Raw genomic sequence first — 22,485 nt, 5'->3', positions numbered from 1 at the left:
GGATGAATAAACTGTAATGCAGTCATTCAATTTATACAATGAAATACTATTCAGCAATAAAAAGGATGATATACCAATTTATGCTCTACAAATATGACTCACAATGTAAAAGACACGGAAGGATGGTCAGATGAAGGGAGAAAGTAGTAAGTAGGCTCTTACAATAGTCGATGTCACAGACAGTATTAACATTTAAAAAGTACAAAGAGAAGTCAGAGAATAGTAGAAAGCTTCTTCCTATAAGGAATAAGGAGTTTCAAGGAGAAAGGAAGTTCCCAGTGTCAATGTAACAGAAATCAAGCAAGATGAACACAGAAAAATACCTCTTAGATTAAGCAATGGGCAACACCGATGATATAAGAGTGGTGTGGTAAGAATATAAACCAGATAAAGAATACTGATAAATTCAAAGGAAACAAACAAGTGAGGATCAAAGAAATAGAGGTGAGCCAAGAAAGCAAAAACTAGAGAGCAATATGAGACTGAAGTATTTCTTTAACATGGAAAACAAAAGTAACGACTACACCTAAAACTCCCCATCCACTATCTCATCAAGAACATGTACTATTGAGTAAGGTTGTCTGCCATAGGCCCGACTGTCCCTGCCTATTTTTGCTGAGTGTGAAAGTCTGCAAAACTTATCTACTTCCTGATACTGAGTGGATTCTTGTAATAAGTCACCTAGGCAACAAAGAAGGTCAAGTTTACCACAGCACATAACTATACTCCAAGAGAGAGTATGTTTGTTGCTCGCTCAAATGTTTGCTGCTTGCTTAAAAAGTGCTGGAGCCTTGGTCCTGAGTTACTCCATTGTGACCCACTACGTGCATCCATCCAGACTCATCACCTTGATGGGACCTGGGTATAAGGAAAACCTACACAAAAATGCTGACGTTCATGCAGCTTGCTGTGCTATGAGTAATAATGCTAGTTGTTTCTGACCTGGAAGTCTCCTGTTTTCTGCTAGCAACAATTAAACATTAACAAAACTAACTTATTAGTCTATAAATATGGTAAAATCACATCTTAAGACTTTGCACAGTACTTGAAATGAGCAACAAAGAACTACTTGATATTCATGTTGCTGTGTAAAAAAAGACACAAAAGTGGTCACAAAAATTGAAATATATGTAACACTTTATATACCTTATGTTACTCATATTATTTATCATTTAATGGCCTCTGTATTATATCTTTTACATATATTACAACATATACATCTCGTACTAATCCTTATGAGGTAGGTACTAATATGATGAAACTGAGGCTTCATATATTAAGTAAACTATATAAGCTAAGCACTCACAAGCTGTAAACAGCATAACCTAAATACAAGCCCAGATACCTTTAAAACGTGGTTTTTTTTTTTAACCATCAATAGTCAATCTTCTTCTCAGCTGATTTATCAAGGACAACTCTAATTCTTCAGATATAAGACCAAAGTACCTAGACCCCTGCAGTATGAAAACTTCATTATGTTCACAGAAAAATTAACATTTTGGAAGTGATAATCTTAAAATTTTCTTCAAAATTCCGTGATCAAAATTTAGGAAGAGCTAGGTCAAACAATCCAAAGGATTGTCTCTACTGCAGAATTCTCATGGTTTTAAAATGCAAATATGTTTTAACACGCTAATATAGGTCATAAATCTTCTAAAACCATCTATTATCATCATTCTGGAAAACAGTTTGGGAAACTACTGCTACAATCAACAGTGCCAACCTGACTTGTATACAGAATTATCTTTGAAACCTCAGTAGTCAGCTTGGTTCAGGTACATAATCCTTTAAAAGAGAGAACATCAAAGTTAGAATGTGCCTAACAGCTTCAAGCCAAAGCAACTACTACATAGTTTGGCAACATTGCTCATTTTCTACCAAAGGAGACTTAATTCCCCATAACACAAGGAAACTATAGGGCATACCTAGCTTTGGCTGAAATTAGAAGGGTAATAATTAAGGTTTTTATAGCTCTACATTGTTTTCTACTGCTTTACTTAACAAAATTCAGATCCACATTAACAAGAGAAAGAAGAAAAGACCACAGAAAAACCAGTTTCCACATAAAACCTGTGCATAGGTTAATGATACTGAGTCATTCTGATGGTCCTGGGCATCACCACCAGCTTTCCAATACAGAAAGCTAAATTTTAACTCTATCAATCAGTGATAAATTAACTTCACATACTCTCTCACCCCAAAGTGCCTGTGTCCTACTTAGTCATCTCTAAACACTCAACTACTGAAACTGTTTACTGCTGCTCAATGATCTATTAATTATTCCAGAGTTTCCAAAAAAACTGAGCTAAAGACAGCAACACAGCAGTTGTGTTCATCACATAAACAAACCAGAGCTGCAGATCTGTCCTTGACAAAAGTCTACTAGGCACTAATTCAGCTGCTGCTTTGGAATAACTAGATATAGTTATTCATCAGGCCATTCTCAATAAAACCAAGAGTTATACTAGACAAATGAAATAATCATGTAATTACACAGCAACAGGAATTAACATCCAAATTTAAACTATGCTTAGATTCCCAAACACTTTGCCTTACAAAGAAAACAAATCAATATCATACCTACTTAAAGCAAACAGTAACTTTAAAAATACAAATTTTTGCCCTCTGCTCTGAAGGAATGCTTCCACCCAATCAAAGTCTATTTCTAAGTCTATGTAGGACACATCTCCAATGGGGGGGGGGGGGGATGCAATAAAATATGATATTGTCCACTTATTGTTGTAGAGAAAAGGAAAAAAATATCCTAAAACATTGGTGTTAGTAATTTTTTTGTGTGATAATTAAGTCAAGTCCTAACTGAAAGCAAATATGACAATATAACAAATTATTTTAAGGCACAACTATATCAGTTAAAAATGTTGAGTAGTGACTTGTGTATGAGAACATGGTTGATTCTAATAAGCAAAATCCCCAAAGAGAAAGACTTCAAATCAGCTAATGCCTTTAAGGGAAAAAACAGGAACAAGAAAGAAAAGAGATTAGAAAAAAGACAATGGAAATAGTATTCAATATCAACCTACTGAATTTTACTTTAGCTAACATCTGCAAAAATAAGAATACCTTTAAAAACAAAAAATAAACTATCAAAAGTTATACACTGACAATTGGAAAATGCCTTCCATACTGGCAGCAATTTTTTCCAAAGCATTCTGAAAATACAAATTTTCACAAAATTCAACACAGATCATTCGAAGATTTACAAGATGTATAGCACATGAAATGAAAGCATCATGAGCTTTTATCTCAGAAAAACGCAAAATCACATATGTTGGGATTTCATCTTTCAGTAGCCTTCATATTTGTCAAAATGCAATTATTAAAAGAAATTCTTAGTTCACAACTAAGGCTCACATGTGCAAATACATACTTGAGTGAAATCTGCTCTGTATTTGTAAAATTTCATAAACGGTACTATTAATTGCACCATCAATGATACATATTAACGTTTTCCTCCTCTTCCTCAGTAAAAAGGTTTAACTTAATTGCCATCTGAAAGTTTATATTGTTAACAAGCTACCTACTAACAACAATAGAATCAACTACTGCTGAGTCCATTTGTAAGGGGGTTTACAATAGAAACCTCCAATTCCAGGACCATAATTAACGCTAGAGGAAAAACTACGTTTGAAAAATTGACACTGAAAACAGAGAGGGACACTTTTCACACATTTTAACATACAAAGGCTTATGTGGTTGAATGGAAAACCCTGTATTTAGTGAAAAATAATTTTTCAAACAAGATTTCCATTTTTTCCTAGTAAAACTTCTGTTTCCTCTCCTATCCCCCCCCCCCCCAGTCGGAACAGGAAAAAACAGTCACTTTTAATACTAACAAAATGAAGGAGGACAAAATGACAAGGTTAACTAGGGCTGAGACACGAGATCAGCACCATTATTCTCTATAGTTACACAATTTTTTCAACCCACATTTCTCACCGAATCCACATCCCACCCTACATCGCGCTTACACCTCCCTCCCCTCTACCCGCTCCATTTATGACGGCGATCATCTCCCTAGCAGATATGTGAACTCAAAACCATGTCCAGAAGACAATCCACTGGAAATGTCTCAGATGTGACTGGGCCAGGGAATAAGGAAATGATCGATAAAGTGAGAAGTAAAACAAATATAAGTTGAAGAAAGCGGGGGACGGAGCGTGTCCTACAGCAAGGTATACTGCGCGGGAGAGGGGTGGGGAGATAGGAGCAGCCTTGGGTCGAGGGGTCTCGAAGGAGTCAGAGGCAAGCTCCAAAAGGAGAGGTGTAAAGAAAAAAATGAAGAAAATTAAGTTAGTTTTTAGCCCGAATAAGGGGACTCCCTGGTCGTCCACGGGAACAGTCCCTGGGTCCAGGGCCGGGCAGGAGGCCGGGGCGGGGGCGCAGGAACTCACCACCTGGTAGCGGCCAGTTCCTGGCTGGTGATGATCCATCCTGCCCAGCTCGGGATCCGGCTTCCGAGCGGGCGAGTCCTCTCGGTGCTCGACCCCCTCGTCCACCCCTGTGGCCGACGTCGTTGCCGCAGCGCCCCTTCCGCCTCTGTTTCTGCCGCCGCGGTTGCCCGGCCGGGCCGCTTCACTTCCTGTCGCTCCCGCAGCAGCCGCGGAAACCTCCGCGTCCGCCACCGCGAGGTGAAGCCCCACAACGCCGCGCGCGCTACTGAGCATGCTCGGAATGGTTGCGCATGCTCATTGGGTCCTCAGGCGTCCCATTCGCGTCGCGAGAGGCGGGGGGTTGGGCTGGGTGGGAGGAGATGGAAAAGTAAGACAAGTCCCGGGAACTGTTTAGGTTTTCGAGAGTGGGCGGTGGCAAAGCGAACGGAAAAAATATATATATATCACGGGCCTTAATGCGTCTTTTCTATTGGACGGGTTTCGCGCAGGCACCGGCGGGCACAGTCACGCCACGCAGAGACCAGAGTTGAGAAAGGGAACGCGTACCCAGAACACCTGAGGACCGGTCACCCATTTACCCAACACGTCTTCTAATCCCCCACCCAGCATAGGACAATGCAGGGAGATCCGTCTCTAGGGCGTTTCTATAACGCGCATTCAAAATCATTGGTGAGGTAAGGGATACCTCACTAATGGTAACCCCCTCTTGGTTACAGTATGAGTTTTAAGAATCTAACAGACTCTTCAATCATAGCTTTAATATCTCCCGTAGGAAGGTGGCCTCTAGAGAGCCCTAGGTTACTATAAGGATACAAAAAAAAATACTAAGATAGGGCTGTTTTGTCATCATACTCCAATAATTTCTAAGGATCTAACAGTAAGGAATCACTTTGTATGCAACATTGTAAGACCATCTCATTGTCTGGTTAACCATACATGACCTACTATGTGTGAGTATTTCCCAAAGGCCACAAAGCGTATTTCCCTAGGAAGTAGAAGAGTATGATAGGATAAAGTATCTTTTAACCCAAAGGCCAGCTTTCTATGCCCTGAAAACTATGATCCCACATAATCTGGCCCAGCTATCTCTTTTTACTTTACTTCATGGAATGAAAAAGGCCCCTGAATGAGCCTGATCAGCTAGTTAAAGTAGCAAAAATACAATAAAGACAGAAACTCATTGAGAGATCATCACCAAAAAATTTTAAGCCTTCTTGACAATTTTATTCAAAGCATTGACCAGTTCTTCCTGTTTTACCATCCTGGCACATTAGTGGTAGAGAGCATGAATAGGCTAACAATAAAAAGAGGCAATAATATCATACTTAAATGTCTTTAAACTTGTTTTCTTTTGATCTAAGTTCATATTTTTCATATCTGAAGACGATGAAATAGGACATTTTATTCTATTATTGTACAAGAGGTCACCCTCACAATTTCACCCAAATGATATCATCTTTCATGGTCAAAACAGCAGACAGTGTCAGCAAAATGAAATTAGATTCCTGCATCACTTATGGCCTATACGGTTCCTTTAGAACTTAATTTTATATGTGCTTGTGTTTTCATTAATCATTTATATGTCTATTTGTTGTTTCTGAAATACACTACTACTCAGGGCAGAGGCTATTTTTTTATGCCTAACACACCCAGAATAGTACTGAGAACTGAGAACATAATGGTGAAAGCTAAACACCTGACACAAAAGTCAACATCCTGAATCCTGTCAGGGTAGCAGATTCTTTGAGTTTTACCCTCCTCCCAAGTTCTGTGAACATTTTGCTAATCTAGAGAGCAAAAGACAGAAATCAACAGAAAAGCACTTTTTCAGTGAAAAAGAGGAAGAGGAAGAGGGAAAAGAAGTAGAATAACTAATGGATATTGAACCCTTCCCAAGCCAGGGGCTGCATGTGTTATATCATTTTATCTTCACAACATCTCCATGATGTAAGCACGACTATAATTCCTGTTTAACAAATCAGGTAAGTAAGACATCAAGAGGTTCAGGAAGTTGTCAAAAGCCAAATCACTATCAAGTGGTCACAGACTCCAGAGTCACCTCCATATTAAGCACTATGCTATAATATGCCCTTAAAAAAAAAAAGTGGATTCTTTAAATCCACCTTCTTGATCTATATGAAATAAATGATTTTTTTTCTCATCATCTCCAAAAAAGCCACTCTGAGCTCCTTTTATCTATTGCACAACTAAGCCAGTGGGACCTGCAATAGGCCTTCGCAAGTGGAGGCCCTACATGGTCCCCTAAGAGCAACTTATTTGGGATGAAATGGGAGTAACAATATTCTTATCATTTTAGAGGATTTAAGCAAAATCCCATATATTCAATCCCTGGTCTTTCCATGGTGACAACTCAAGTTAACTGAGGAATTGGTGGTAGTGTGCCTCTTTATAAACTACTTCAAGTGGAAAGTTAGAATTTTAATACCCTTTCGCCTCATCAATTTTCATCTCCAAATACACAGCCAACTATAATTTCATGAGTGCCACATTGCAGTGCTGGGGCAGACATGGAGATAAACTGCCAAGATGCCCCATCCAGCAAACGCTCTGACCAGTTGCAAGGAGTGTGATTAACCAACAACCTCCAGCTGTTAGCTATGTCAGGGTTTCCTTAAGTTTTCAACTTGAGATGTTTGTTATTTTCAGCGTGGCATCTGGTCATTGAGTGGTGTGTACAGGTTGAATCACTTTTGCCTAGCACTGACCCTTTTAGGGGCAATCTTTGCTTCAAAATGCCCTGCTAAACTGGCAGAGCCTTTGTTAGCTCTGCAGTGTGTTGTAATGAATCTCCCTGCTCGGTCCTTTTTCCTTTCACAGATGTTAACTCCCCAATAAATCTCTTGCACTCATAACTTCATATCTGCATTTTCTTCCTGGAGAACCCAAACTAGACAAGTGGCAAAATTTAAAGTGATAGAACATTGTCAATATCAAAATTGCGTGAAATGACTACAAAGGTCCTTTCACATAATTGATGTTTCACCTCCAGAATAACCCCCGGTACCCCCCATCATTACCATTTTCTCATGTGAACATAACGTCTTCCCACTAAGAATAACTATTTTTCTAAAAGATTTTATTTATTTGACAGAGAGAGATCACAATAGGCAGAGAGGCAGGCAGAGAGAAAGGAGGGGCGGGGAGCAGGCTCCCTGCTGAGTAGAGAGCCCAATGCGGGACTCAATTCCAGGACCCTGAGATCATGACCTGAGCTGAAGGCAGAGGCTTAACGCACTGAGCCACCCAGGCACCCCAAAAATAACTTTGATGCTTTCTATAGAGTGATGCTTTCGAGTCCCAGGAACCCCTTTTCCTGGGAGATACTTTCTCACTGGAACCCCTCCTATCTTCCCAGAAGCAGAGTCATTCCCGCCAGAGGTAAACTGATTTCTTACACCCTCCATAGTCTCCTCTCGGTTCAAACGGGGTATGCTAAACTGCATATACATGTGCCAAGATTGTTTGTTGATATTCCCACCAATTAAAGAGCAGTGGACAGACATGCTATTGCCTGCAGATGGCTTTCCACACAGGCCTAAATCACAGGTAGGCGAATGTTCCAAATTTTCCTTCCTTCTTCAGTGATTTTTAGTGTTTTATCACTTCCCCTACAACACAGAACAGACAGCATAGAACATGCAACATAGAACTACTCCTCAAGTAGTTGCCGATGGTAAGTGTGACCATAGGGCCTAATAGTTAATTGTATTTGGAGTATAAATGATTTTGCATAATTACCTAGAGAATGATTGAAAGAGATAAAATTGCATTCTGTGAAGATTTCTATCTCTACATAATAAAAATTCACTAGCCATTGTTTTCTGTACACTAAATTCTAAACTAGGTTTTAGAAAATACGAGAAATTATTGCCACTTTGGTAAATGAAAATAAGCATAATTACCACCCCAACGTTTCATCTCTGTTACCATGTATATGGATCTTTTAAGCAGTTTGGAGGCTTGGACCTCAATTTAGTTTCACATAGTTTTCCTTATTTAACTGTTTCTGAAATTCCTGTCATCTGTTCAGCTCTGTAATTTTAGAGAGAATATCTAAGTGAGCAATTTGACAATCAGGTATCTACTTCCTTATCCTCTATTTATTCTCATACACTATGTTGGAAGAACCTAAAATACAGCTAATGTTTTTTTATCAATCAGGGTTCAACCTAAGAAAAAGAACCAGTAGACATACATATTAAGAGATTCATTGCAAGGAATTGGCTTACACTATTGCAAGGTCTAGCTAAGCCTCCAAAATCCATAGTACAGGCCACTAGAACTCTAGAATTCTAGAAGCTGCTGTCTACAGACAGAATTTCTTCTTCCTCAGAGAAGGCTCAGTTCTGCTCTCGACCTTTCAACAGATTAAATCAAGTCCACCCAGATTATACAAAATAATCTCCTTCACTTAAAGTCAACAATTTTGGACTTTGATCATCATATCTGGAAGCTACTCTCACAGCAACGCCTAGATTAGTGTTTGAGTGAGTAATTGGAGTATAGCCTAACCAAGTTGACACAGAAAACTATCACATGTTTATTTAAATACTACAAGCTGAAATAGTCTCTATACAATAAAGGATAAAGAGAGAGAGAGAGAGCAAAGGGAGAAAGAAAAGTACCAGAGACTAAGCTTAGAGATTAAAATAAATTTCCATAGTAAGTATTTCCTATCAGCCTTATATTATATATGTACTATTATATATGGAGGCATCACCAGGTAGCAATTAGAAAAGATCTGAATTCTGAGAAGCTGTCCTAACACTATTTTTATTTAGCATTTTCATTGTTTGTTTAGTCATGAGCAACAAATGTAAGCAAATCCGCAGCCATTTTGCCTTAGGGATTACTTATTTTAAATTGGGCTAAATCATAAGTTATTAATACGCTCTTTGCTTTACCTTGCATACAGAAGGCTGTTCTTTGACCATATTAAAGCAGGACTTTATGTGCTTTTTTGTCTCCTGTTTTCTCTGCAAGCCTGATAATCACTTTCATCACAGAAGAGCAGGGCTGGCACTGAGCATCTTGCCTATTATGACACGTTTCTCTTGACTGACTAATGCAAGATCATTGTGTAAGAAGACAAATACTATTTGTGTGTATATGTGGGTGTAGGTGTGTGCAGAAAATACTAGGAGAGAAAAATGTCTTCTATATATCAAGGTATTCTTAACATGTTAAACACTCTTCCATAACAAGAACCAGGCCTCATTTGTTAAATCATCTGAAGTCAGAATGCTCTTCATAGTTAACAACACAGTACAACAATAAGGTCTCCGTATGATAAAGTTGCCTGGCTTCAGTAGTGAGCATAAAGGGCATTCAATATCTGAAGGGACAAAATGATGACAGTATTTAGATGGAGTGACTCACAAGATGTTGCCTATCCAGAACTAAGAAGAAATTCGTACCCATTTCCTGGTCTTAAGATTCAAATAGGGAGAGAAAAGTGAGTGGACTGACAGAGCCAAAGTAAGCCAAGATAATGAAAAAAGGAAGTTCCTCTTATATCTGCTAGATATGATAAAAAAAATAAAATATTTATACTGTCCCACTTCACCTGTCAATAATATGTAAAGTTCCCATGAAATGTCTATAAATTCTGCTTATGAAGAATGATCACTGAGAAATCTGGTATGATTTCCCCAATAAAGGTAAAGACCTCAAGCTCAAACCTTCTTCCTTATAGTATTTAGTCTGTTTGGACTGCTATAACAAAACACCATAGGTTGGATAGCTTATAAACAGATATTAATTTCTCACAGCTCTCAAGGCCAGAAGGCCAATATCAGGATGCCAGCATGGTTGGGTTCTAGTAAGTGCCCCTTTTCAGGTTTCAGACTGCCAGCTTCTCATTGGATCCTCACAAGGCCAAAGGGGCCATGAGGGATCTATCTAGGGACTCTTTTATAATGGCATTAATCCCATGCCTCTGGACCTAATCACCTCCCAAAGATACACCACCTAACACATCAAATTGGGCATTAGATTTTCAATATTTGAATTTGGGGGAAAGGGACACAAACATTCAGATCATAGCATTCAGATATTGACTTTTTAAAAAATATTTTATTTATTTATTTGACAGAGAGAGATTACAAGTAGGCAGAAAGACAGGCAGAGAGAGGAGGGGAAGCAGGCTCCCCGCTGAGCAGAGAGCCTGATGCAAGGCTCAATCCCAGGACCCTGAGATCATGACCGGAGCTGAAGGCAGAGGCTTTAACCCACTGAGCCACCCAGGCGCCCCTTGTCTCCAAGTTAAATCTGATCTAGAAAAAGGGTGGATGGATGCCAGGCAGGCAAAATAACAGGCCTCATAGAGAAAGTAAAAACTTGGAAGAAGGGGTACCTGGGTGGCTCAGTGGGTTGGGCCTGTGCCTTTGGGTCAGGTCATGATCTCAGGGTCCTGGATCGAGCCCCGCATCAGGCTCTCTGCTCAGCGGGGCGCCTGCTTCCCCCTCTCTCTCTGCCTGCCTCTCTGTCTATTGTGATCTCGCTCTCTCTGCCAAATAAATAAATAAAATATTTTTTAAAAATATAAATACATTAAAAAATAAAAAACATAAATATTACAAAAACACATGTGTACATGCAAATATAGCACATAGAGTAGAAAATCAAATTTAATTTTTTTTTTGTTTGAAGGAACAGATGATTTGGCTTACTTACAGGCCACTGAAATTTCCTTAGAACCCAACTATCTGGAAAAGAGAGAAATGTGTGTTTTCATAGATTCATAAAACTTTAGCTTTTCTGGGGACATTCCTAGTCACCTATTCAAAAAACTTCGTTTTGGATATATCGAAACTGAGGCTCAGAGAGGTAAATGCAGCCTTGAAGTGATTATCTGTGAATCTATTACCCCACTTGCAGCTTGGTTTAAATGTGGTAATTCTTAAAACAATAAAAAATACTCCATTGATGTTCCATTGATGTTCCTACCACATCCAACAAGAGCCCTCTGAAACAGTACTAATAAAACTAAATATAGAACATAAACATATCATGAGCTCAATATCATGAACTCAACATTTTTTTTGGGAGAAATATAGTCAAATGTATTGCCACCTAACAGGATAAAATTCTAAGATCGTTGCTAATTCTCTCAAGGGTTGCTGCTTTTGAAAAAGTAAAACAACCACTTCTTTTGCTTGATTAATTTTTATTTTATAAACATATATTAGATATTGTTTTCTCTTTTTTTTTCTTCTTATTATTTTTTTTAAAACCCTAGTGTTGAGGGTTGACTTTCAGTAGATCACAGCAAGGGAGCTCCTTTGCTAACTACGAAACCCCAAACCAGAAGAAGATTGTCTAAAAATTGGTTTAGCAGCAGGTTCCCTATGAATGTCTACTTTTTAAAATGCAGTAAATAAGCCCTCCCAAAAGATGATCTTCAAACATACAATAGATACCTAACATTAGTTGTATACATACAAGCTTAAAAACCAAACAATCCCAACCCCATACATGCATGTCCATTCAGATAAGATGACCTAGACAGGTAAAGTGAACAGGATGCCAGCTCTCGGTGCATCCCCAACCTTTTGGCCATGATTCCTGGAAACGATACAGTTGCATATACATACGATAGTTACACATGACCATTTACATTTAAATTAATATTAAAAACTTGGTTCCTGGGTGACACCAGCCAAAAGTGCATAGGGGCTATTGTGTTGAACAGAGCAAATAAAGAACATTTACATCATCACAGAAAGTTCCACTGGGCATCATTGCTCAAGCAAAGATTCTTACTATTCACCTTAAATTTTCCTCCTTTTACTTCCTGAATTATCTACATAATTTTCTTATAGCTTTGGTCCCAGCTCTGCACAACTTAGCAATGCAGCTACTGAGCAAGTCATTTAACCGGCTGAGCTGGTTTGCTCATCTTAAATATCAGAATACAAATTCCTTCCCTAGCTGTCTCACTGGTTGGGAAGCTCAAATGAAATGCAACCAAACAAATATAAAATAATATTAATCCTGGAGGTTCTCTTCCTTTCTAGTGACTGCAGAAAAAAAGTGATGTTTAACACCTTTTATAGTTAAAATGTGTAATAAATACAATTTAGAGATGGCAGAGATTATGTCAAAGAACCCAGAAGCTGGTTAGGCCTCCTAAGTTAGGCCACATCATATTTTTTCTAGGCTAAGTGTCTCGGCTTATGCTCTGCATGAGTCATCATAAAATAAATAAAAGACTCCAAAGTGTGTAACCATAGAAAATATACCAGTTGTTTACCTAGAAGTAAAACTACTCCATAGTATATTTGTCAATCATTATAATTAAGGTAATGATAGCTAACATTTATTAAATGCTGGGAGCCATTTTGACAAGTGCATCATATATATTATCTCTCTGTATTTCACAACAATAGGAATAAGTACTATTGTTACTACCATTTTATGTATTAGGAAATTGACAGAGTCTTAAGAAATTTACCAAAGGACACAAACAACTGAAGGAAAAGGGATTTTCTTGTTTTTTTTTCACTTTAACAACTTTTTATTGAAATACACATACTTTAGTTAAGTATGCAATTCGTAAGTGTACAGCTCAATGATTTTTTATAAACCGAACAAACCCATGCAACCAGGACCCATATTAAGAAATAGAATATTTCTGGGACACCTCAGTGGCTTAGTCAGTTAAGCATCTGCCTTTGGCTCAGGTCATCATCCTGGGGTTCTGGGATCCAGTCCAGTGTCGGGCTCCTTGCTTGTCAGGGAGCTTTCTTCTCCCTCTGCCTGCCTCTCCCTCTGTTTGGGCTCCCTCTTGCTGACAAATGAATAAATAAAAACCTTTAAAATAAAAAATTTAAAAAAAATAGAATATTTCCAGAACCTCAGAAGAAACTTTGGCCCTATTCCTGTCTCTTCTTCCATACAAAAGTAACTAAAATCCTGACTCGGTATACCACAAATTCGTTTTGGCTAATTTATTATTTTGACTTATATACATGGAGTCATACTATACGTATGCTTTCGAGTCTGATTTTTTTACTTAACTTTATATTCCTAAGATTTATCCATATAGTTGAGTGTAGTTGTAGCTAGTTCATTTTTGTTGCTGTATAGTACTCCAATGCAGGAATATACCCTACTTTATTTACCTTTTTTACTGTGACATTTGGCTTGTTTCTAATTTGGGGCTTGTATTAGTTTCCTAGAGCTGCCATAACAAAGTATCTCAAATTGAGTTTCTTGAGCAACAGAAATTTATTATATCATGTTCTGGAGGATCGAAGTCTGAGACCAAGTGTCAGCAGGGTTGGTTGCTTTGGAGGGGTATAAGGGAAAATCTGTCCCAGGCCTTTCCCCTAGCTACTGGTGGTTGTCTGACAGACTTTGGTATTCCTTGTCTTGTAAAAGCATTACCCCACCCTCTGCCTTCATCTTTACATGGCAGTCTCCTTGAGTGTGTGTTTGTGTGTGTGTGTGTGTATGTGTGTCCAAAGTTTCCCTTTCTTAAAGATCACCGGTCAGATCAGGGCTACTCCCTACTATGACCTCACTTTAATAACATCTGCAATGACCCTATTTCCAAATAAGAGCATAGTCTGAGATACTGGGGGTTAGGACTCCAAGACATAAATTGGGGGCGGCGGGGAGGCATCTTTGAGCTTGCCAGTAGATACCATGAGCAAAGCTCACCCTCCCGAGTTGAAAAAATTTATGGACAAGAAATTATAACTGAAATTAAATGGTGGCAGACATGTTCAAGGAATATTGCGGGGATTCGCTCCATTTATGAATCTTGTGATAGATGAATGTGTGGAGATGGCAACTAGTGGGCAACAGAACAATACTGGGATGGTGGCAATACGAGGAACTAGTATCATCATGTTAGAAGCCTTAGAAGGAATATATACAATGGATGTGTTCATCGGAAGAATCAACTGCTTCCACATGTCCCCTCTCCATAGTACCTGTTTTACTACAATATAAACAACAGGTCATGTGCATTTTCATATCGAACTTTTTTGTTAAATAAACTTTTATAGTAGTCAATAAATAAATAAATTGGGGGGAGGGGTAGGCACAATTTAACCCATAACAAGGCTACTATGACCAACAGTGCTAAGAATATTCTTATATATGTTTGGGTGAATATATGTAATTATTTCTGATGAGTATATTCTTACAAGTGGATATGCTAGATTTTAGAGTGAATATATATATTTGTGTATGTATATTCAACTTGAGCAGAAAACTGCCAAACAGTTTTCCAAAATGGTTATGCTAATTTTCCCTTCTCTCATCCTCTCATCAGCATATGAGAATTCCATACGCATATGAGAATTCCATGGCTCAAACATTCCAAATGTTCAAACATTTGATAGTGTCTTTTTTGAATTTCAACCATTTAATTTAAACCATTATGATGAAAATACAGTTGTATTTCATTGTGATTTCAATTTGGCTTTCTCTGATGAGTAATAAATTAATAAATTAATAAAATTAATAAAGTTAAACTTCTTTTTGATATCTTTATTGAACATCTGGAGATCATTTTGCTGATCTGGTCCCTTGCTTATTTTTCAATTGAAGTAACTGCATTTGTCTTGGATTTGCAATAATTCAATGTTTTTCCAGAAATAATGGGTACTTTGTACCTATACATATATCCCTTTTCACTCCGAGTTAGGAACTTGGCTTCAGGCAAGTGGACAGATGGAGGTGATTTGCTTCACTTTCTGCACGCTTCTCTTATGCATGTGTTTAAAATGCTAAAGGTAGAAGGTGGAAACATCATACCCTAAAATAGGGACAGGAGGAAAAAAATTGATGCAAAAACTATCAATCAGCATCTGGTCTTCTAGAATTTTTTTCTCATTTTTTAAAAATTTTATTTATTTGACAGATAGAGAGCACAAGTAGGCAGAGAGGCAGCAGAGAGAGAAGAAGGGAAGCAGGCTTCCTGCTGAGCAGAGAGCCCGATGTAGGGCTTGATCCCAAGACCCTGGGATCATGACCTGAGCCGAAGGCAGAGGCTTGAACCCACTGAGCCACCCAGGCGCCCCTAGTCTTCTAGAATTTTTTTAAAAATCTGACTTAGTTTCAGAGAGTGAGAGTGTGCATGCTCATCTGTGTATCAGACTATCTCTGTGTCCCTTTGTAACATTCCTTTCAAAAGACTTTAGCCACTTGGCTGACTCACCTCTTTTTTACAGCTTTTTCTCTAGGCTTACTTTCCCTGGCGTCAGGCATGGGCTGCAGAGAAAGATAAGATGTATGTGTCAGCTTCCAGTGCTTAATATGGAACCCTGCATACAGTAAGTCCTCATTATTGATTTGTTGACTACAACTGACGGAAGCCTCCACTTGATTGCTACACAATAGAGGCATAGTGGTATCCTTTCATAGAATGTTGTCTTGTTGTTTTTTTTTTAAAGATTTTATTTATTTGACAGAGAGAAATCACAAGTAAGCAGAGAGGCAAGCAGAGAGAGAGGAGGAAGCAGGCTCTCCGCTGAGCAGCAAGCCCGATGCGGGGCTCGAACCCAGGACCTGGGATCATGACCTGAGCCGAAGGCAGCGGCCCAACCCACTGAGCCACCCAGGAGCCCCTGTTGTCTTGTTTTTTAAGAATTTTTAATATCAACAAAAAACATTCCAAGAGATAACAAAAAATGTCATATTCCATAAATAAGTTTAGGAAATTTCTAATGTTTCTCCCTGACAATTTCCCTGTTTTATTGTAAATATAAGTAGAACTAGGTCTGATCACTTAAATGACATCTCACTAATGATCACCTTCCCACTTTCATTTATTATTACAAATAGAGTCTCATGATTTTCAACCTTGTATTGGTCCTATAATGGCCTATAGGTCTACCAAAGAGTTTTCATAAGTTACTTTTTGTTATGGTAAATACACCTAGCATAGAATTTACTATTTTAACTATTTTTTTAAAGTTTTTATTTGTTTATTTGACAGAGACAGATATCACAAGGAGACAGAGAGGCAGACAGAGAGAGGGAGAAGCAGGCTCCCCGCTGAGCAGAGAGCCCAATGCAGGGCTCCATCCCAGGACCCTGAGATCGTGACCGGAGCTGAAGGCAAAGGCTTAACTCACTGAGCCACCCAGGTCTCCCATTTTAACTATTTTTAAGGGTACAGCTTAGTGGCACTAATACTTTTGCATTGTTGTGCAACCATCACTACTGTTCATCTCCAGAACTTTTCTATCATTCCAAACTGAAGCTCTGTGCTCATGAAATTCTAACTCCCCATTCCTCTCTCCTCCTAGTTCCTAGCAACCACTATTCTACTTTCTGTCCCTATGAATGGACTATTGTTGAGTACCTCATATAAGTAGAATCATATAATATTCATCCTTTTGTATCTGGCTTATTTCACTTAGCATAATGACCTCAGGTTTATCTATGTTGTAGAATGTATCAGAAGTTCATTGCTTTTCTAAGACTGAATAATATTTTGTTGAATGTGTATATCATATACTATTTATCCATTCACCCATCAGTGGACATTTGGGTTGTTTCCACTTGGGTTATTTTATTTAACCTTCACAATTAGTAGCCTTGGCCGGCCTGAATTGGAAAATTGACTGTCACTTACCTAGCAACTGACTCTGCCCATTTTGAATTTTCTCTTTGCATATTAATTTCCCCATTTATAAAATGGAAACGAAATTACCCACTTCACTGGAGGGAAGATTTAATAAGATAACAAAATACCTAGTGTAGTGCCTGTCATATAATTGGTATTAAATAAAAGGTAGCTAGTAACATAATGATTCATGTTGATAGTAAACAATTCAAAAGTCTGTTCCATATGTCTCAGAAGTCCAGACCCATGTACTTAATGTATCCCTTGCATCCCCTGCTTTATGAAAAAGTCATCTTAGGGCACCTGGGTGGCTCAGTGGGTTAAGCCGCTGCCTTCGGCTCAGGTCATGATCTCAGAGTCCTGGGATCGAGCCCCGAATCGGGCTCTCTGCTCAGCGGGGAGCCTGCTTCCTCCTCTCTCTCTGCCTGCCTCTCTGCCTGCTTGTGATCTCTCTCTGTCAAATAAATAAATAAAATCTTAAAAAAAAAAAAAGAAAAAGTCATCTTAGGTCATATAGATATGGCATATCCAAAAGGTATTTTTGGCTTCTAAAATATTCAAGTCACCAAAGGAAAACAAGAATCATTTGTGGAAACACTTTTTTCTTATTCTACCCACAATATATTCACCAACCTCTGAGAGGTTAAAATGTCACTTAAAAGAGTTCAGTTTTAAGGACTATCAGTGATTTGTCTCTTCAGGTAAAAAAAAGTTTCATTTTGTTTTTATTAACTTTATTATTTATCAAATATAGTTGTTAAATAACCCCCCCCCCCCCCCAAAAAAAAAACCAGTTGCCTTTTCGGACTTTAATACCAAATTTCAAGGTTGGTAAGCATACATGATATTGTCACCAATTCAAGGTGACCAATTATTTGGTGTCAGAACCATACAAGATCAATAATCAGGAAATGAGAGCAGTATGTTTTATCTATTATCTGCCAACAGCAACTAAAAAAGCTTTATAAATATACTTAAAAATAACTATAGGCTATCCAATTATTTAAAATCAGCCAAATAATCCTAATAATAAAAACAAGTTACTGGGGCACCTGGGTGGCTCAGTGGGTTAAGCCTCTGCCTTCAGCTCAGGTCATGATCTCAGGGTCCTGGGATCGAGTCCCGCATCGGGCTCTCTGCTCATCAGGGAGCCTGCTTCCCTCTCTCTCTCTCTCTCTCTCTGCCTGCCTCTCTGCCTACTTGTGATCTCTCTCTGTCAAATAAACAAATAAAATCTTTAAAAAAAAAAAGTTACTGCCTAACACCAATTAGGATGGCTATTATCAAAAACAAAACAACAATAACAAAACAGGAAATAAGTGTTGGGAGACAAATTAGAACCCTTCAGTGTGACAATTCTTTAAAAAATAACAAATAGGGGGCGCCTGGCTGGATCAGTGGGTTAAAGCCTCTGCCTTCAGCTCAGGTCATAGTCCCAGGGTGCTGGGATCGAGCCCCACATCGGGCTCTCTGCTCAGCGGAGAGCCTGCTTCCTCCTCTGTCTCTGCCTGCCTCTCTGCCTACTTGTGATCTCTGTCTGTCAAATAAATAAATAAAATCTTAAAAAAAAAAATAGAATTACTATATGATCCAGTAATTTCCACTTCTGGATACTGATGCAAAAGAACCGAAAGCAGAATCTTTTTTTTTTTTTTTAAAGATTTTATTTATTTATTTGACAGAGAGAAATCACAAGTAGGCAGAGAGGCAGGCAGAGAGAGAGGAGGAAGCAGGCTTCCCGCTGAGCAGAAAGCCCGATGTGGGGCTTGAACCCAGGACCTGAGATCATGACCTGAGCCGAAGGCAGCGGCTTAACCCACTCTTAAAGAGATATTTGTATGCTTATGTTCATAGCAGTATTATTCAAAATAGCTAAAATATGGAAGCAACCCAAATGCCCATAGACAGATAGATGGATGGATAAGCAAAATGCAGTATATACATACAGTGGCATATTATTCAGCCTTAAAAAGAAAGGAAATTCTGACACTTGCTACAACCAGATGAACACTGAACACATTGAGCTAAGTGAAATAGGCCAGTCACAAAAAGACACATACCATATGATTCCATTTATATAAAGTACTTAAAGTAGTCAAAATCATAGAGACAGAAAGTAACATGGTGGTTGCCAGGGGCCGAGGGAAGGGCACAGCGGGGAGTTATTGTTTAATGGAATAGAGCTTCAGTTTTCCAAGATGAAAAGACTTCTGGAGATGGATAGTGGAGATGATTGCACAACAATATAAAGGACTTAATACATTGAGCTGGGTATTTAAAAATGGTAAGATGAGGGGTGCCTGGGTGGCTCAATGGGTTAAGTCTCCGCCTTCAGCTCAGGTCATGATCCCAGGGTCCTGGGATGGAGCCCCACATTGGGCTCTTTGCTCAGCAGGGGGCCTGCTTTCCCCCCTCTCTCTGCCTGCCTCTCTGCTGACTTATGATCTCTGTATGTCAAATAAATAAATAAAATCTTTAAAAAAATGGTAAGATGATAAATTTTATGTTATGTATTTTACCACAATAAAAAAATTGGAGGAAAAAGTAAGTTAACACCCTACACTATGTTACTTGCAACAGAAGACAAATTGTACATAAAAGGTGAAACGAGAGATTAATAAATATTTTTACATGTGTCTGCAAATCTAGCATACACAAGTATATGAGTGATCCCTGTATATCCTGAATAAGGAAAATATTATTCCTATAGGAACTCAGTGTTGCTTGGAAATTTTATAATTTCTAGTTAATGTGGAGGAAATTATTAGAAAAGAATATGAAGAACACATAAAAAGTTGATGATAATGTCTGCACTGGTGAAAGGAAATAAGTTGTTTCACTCAGCTAACACATTCTATTCACAGGCAGAACAAAGATGGGCTTAAATGTTTGAACACAGACTCAAATACAAGGCTGACTAGCAAAACAAACTAGTCATTAGAATTGAGGTTTCTAGTTAGATTTGCCATATGCACTAAGAAACTTGGTAGCTAGTGTGGGGCTTTATGGTAAACAGAAAGAAAAGCAAAGGAAAGACCAAAGAATCAAGGACATAGTTTTATAGTTTGCATGTGTGTTTAATAAAGCATAAGTTTTTACCATTGGGAAAAAAAATCAAGGACACAGGAAAACAAAACAAAACAAAATAGCAAACATAGTTGACTATGGACTCAGTTGGTTCTGATGAAGTATATGTGTACATCTGAGTTACATTTAATTTTTAAAATTTTGTTAATCTATAGTAATTATAAACTGGACTGTGTGAACTCTGAGATCCTGTTCCTTTCTCTCTCTCTCTTTTTAAAGTTATTATTTATTGGGGGGGGCATGTATGTTCACAAGCAGGGTAAGGGGGAGGAGAAGCAGGGGAGAGACAGAATCTTCAAGTGGACTCCATGCTGAGTGTGGAGCCTGAAACTGAACCCATCCCACAACGCTGAGATCATGACCTGAGCCAAAATCAAGAGCTGGGCGCTCAAATGTCTGAGCCACCAGGCTCCCCAGATCCTGTTCCTTTCTAAAGATTATATTCTAAGTTTCATTGCCCTCTAAAATTTAACTTGCATTCTAATAGTTCTTTTTTTTAAAGATTTTTTTTAAAAGTTTATTTATTAGAGAGATGGAGAGAGGGCACAAGTAGGCAGAGCAGCAAGCAGAGGAAGAGGGAGAAGCAGGCTCCCCGTTGAGCAGGGAGCCCGATTCAGGGCTCAATCCCAGGACCCTGGCATCACGACCTGAGCTGAAGGCAGCCCCTGAGCCACCAACTGAGCCTCCCAGGCGCCCCTCTAACACTTCTTCCCCCAAGAAATAACTCGTTGGCTTTTTAATATGTTTAAATTCAATATTCAGGCATTCTTTTTTTGATGGAGTACCTACAACAATATGTTCTGATGTTTAGTGTATAATGAGGTCACAAAAATGAATACCTCATTTGCCCTCCAGGAGCTCACTATCAATATAGCAAGGGTTGAGAAGTAAACAGATAATTCCTATCTTAAAGGATAAGGAGGCGTGAGGTTACAGTAGCTACAGGTGTTCCAGGTAAGAGGAGCTTTGAAAGTGCACAAGAAAAACCTGAGAAACGAGATTGCCCAGTGCCTGAAGAAACTTCAGTAGTTAAGTGTTCTTGGAGAGAAGGGTGATGAGTGATTGGGCTGCAGTGGCCTAGCAGTGGCCACACAATTAAGAACTCTGTTTGGTAGGCTAAGGAACTTGGATTTTATCCCGAAGGCAAGGGAAGTCAGTTAAGGACTCAAATTAGAAATGTGGTGAGATAAAATATGAATTTACAGTTAATCTGAGGATGAAGTGCATGTGTATTCAGATTCAGAGGTGCGTGTGTATATCAGAGGCATGGAGGAGACTGAAAGAGAGCTGTAGGAATCCCGGCAGGAGTCACGTCACCTGGACCAGTGCCGGGACAGTAGGCTCTCAGAGGCAGGAATGAAACCTGAATACCTCAGAGATAGTCAGGAGGCAGAACTGGCTAGCCATTGTGAGGGTCTCTCCTAGGATTTAGTAGGTCTGTGGAAAGATCTTGAAGCCAGTCATTTAATAAAATTTTCCAGGTATGCTTCTGATTAGTCAGGTGTGGGACATAGCGGTACACACTGCTTCTCAGAGAGTTTGAGTGTCCAAAAAGAGAGAGAGAGAGAAGATGGCAATTAGAAGGCCCTGGAGAGCCTTTGGTGAAAGATCAAAGAGCCATGACTGATCACATGGTGAAGAAAGAGAAGCCACAGGGAGGGAGCAGCATTTCCTACAAGATGGATTCCAAGATTTTGGGATCCATCTTATAGGGGAAAGACTTTGAACAGAAGGAGGATCTCAGTTCTGAGTTAGGAACTAAAGAAGAAAGGATAGGAACATGGACCCAAATATTTGGGGGGAGAGGATAAAGACAGGATTGAAGGAATTCTACTTTATATCCTCCTCTAATTCCCCAGTGCTTTTTCTCAGTGAAGCAGCCAGGACCTTTTCTGAAAAGGCTAAGTTGAATAAGGAGAATGGTAAGAACCATGGAGAGGATGATAGGGTGCTCATTGGAGAAACAGAAGTGTGCTGTGGCCTCTTAGAGAGCACTACCAAGGCAAGAAACTGTGTTTGTACTGGTACCAACAAGCACACTGTGATTTTCTTTTCTTTTCTTTTTTTTAAAGATTTTTAATTTATTTATTTGACAGACAGAGATCCCAAATAGGCAGAGAGGCAGGCAGGGAGAGAGGAAGGGAAGCAGGCTCCCCGCTGAGTAGAAAGCCCTATGCGGGGCTTGAGCCCAAGACCCTATGACCATGACCTGAGCCAAAGGCAGAGGCTTTAACCCACTGAGCCACCCAGGCACCCCACACTGTGATTTTCTTCCCATAGAGTTGTCACATAGAGCAAATAAAAATACAAGATCCCTGCCTAAATTTGAATTTTAAATTAAAAAAATGGATAATTTTTTAGGACAAGTAGGTCTACGTA

The 22,485-nt window shown here is 38.9% G+C and overlaps 1 protein-coding gene and 1 pseudogene across 1 annotated transcript in view; one reads left to right on the top strand and one right to left on the bottom strand.

Annotated features, from left to right (window-relative positions):
* The window catches only part of NDFIP2 (Nedd4 family interacting protein 2), a 67,880-nt gene extending 63,159 nt beyond the window's left edge, over positions 1-4,721 (bottom strand). Inside the window, exon 1 of the mRNA XM_047720215.1 lies at positions 4,413-4,721. Within this exon, the coding sequence (XP_047576171.1) occupies positions 4,413-4,685 (273 nt within the window). The 5' untranslated portion in view covers positions 4,686-4,721. The remainder of the gene's footprint in view (positions 1-4,412) is intronic.
* Positions 4,722-13,317: 8,596 nt separating this feature from the next.
* On the top strand, positions 13,318-14,393 carry LOC125095653 (small nuclear ribonucleoprotein G-like; annotated as a pseudogene).
* The last annotated feature ends 8,092 nt before the right edge of the window (positions 14,394-22,485 follow it).

This window comes from Lutra lutra, chromosome 3 (assembly GCF_902655055.1).
Source record: "Lutra lutra chromosome 3, mLutLut1.2, whole genome shotgun sequence".
Lineage (NCBI taxonomy): Eukaryota > Metazoa > Chordata > Mammalia > Carnivora > Mustelidae > Lutra > Lutra lutra.
Note: the sequence above shows the minus strand (reverse complement) of the source record. Positions and strands in the feature narration are given on the sequence as shown.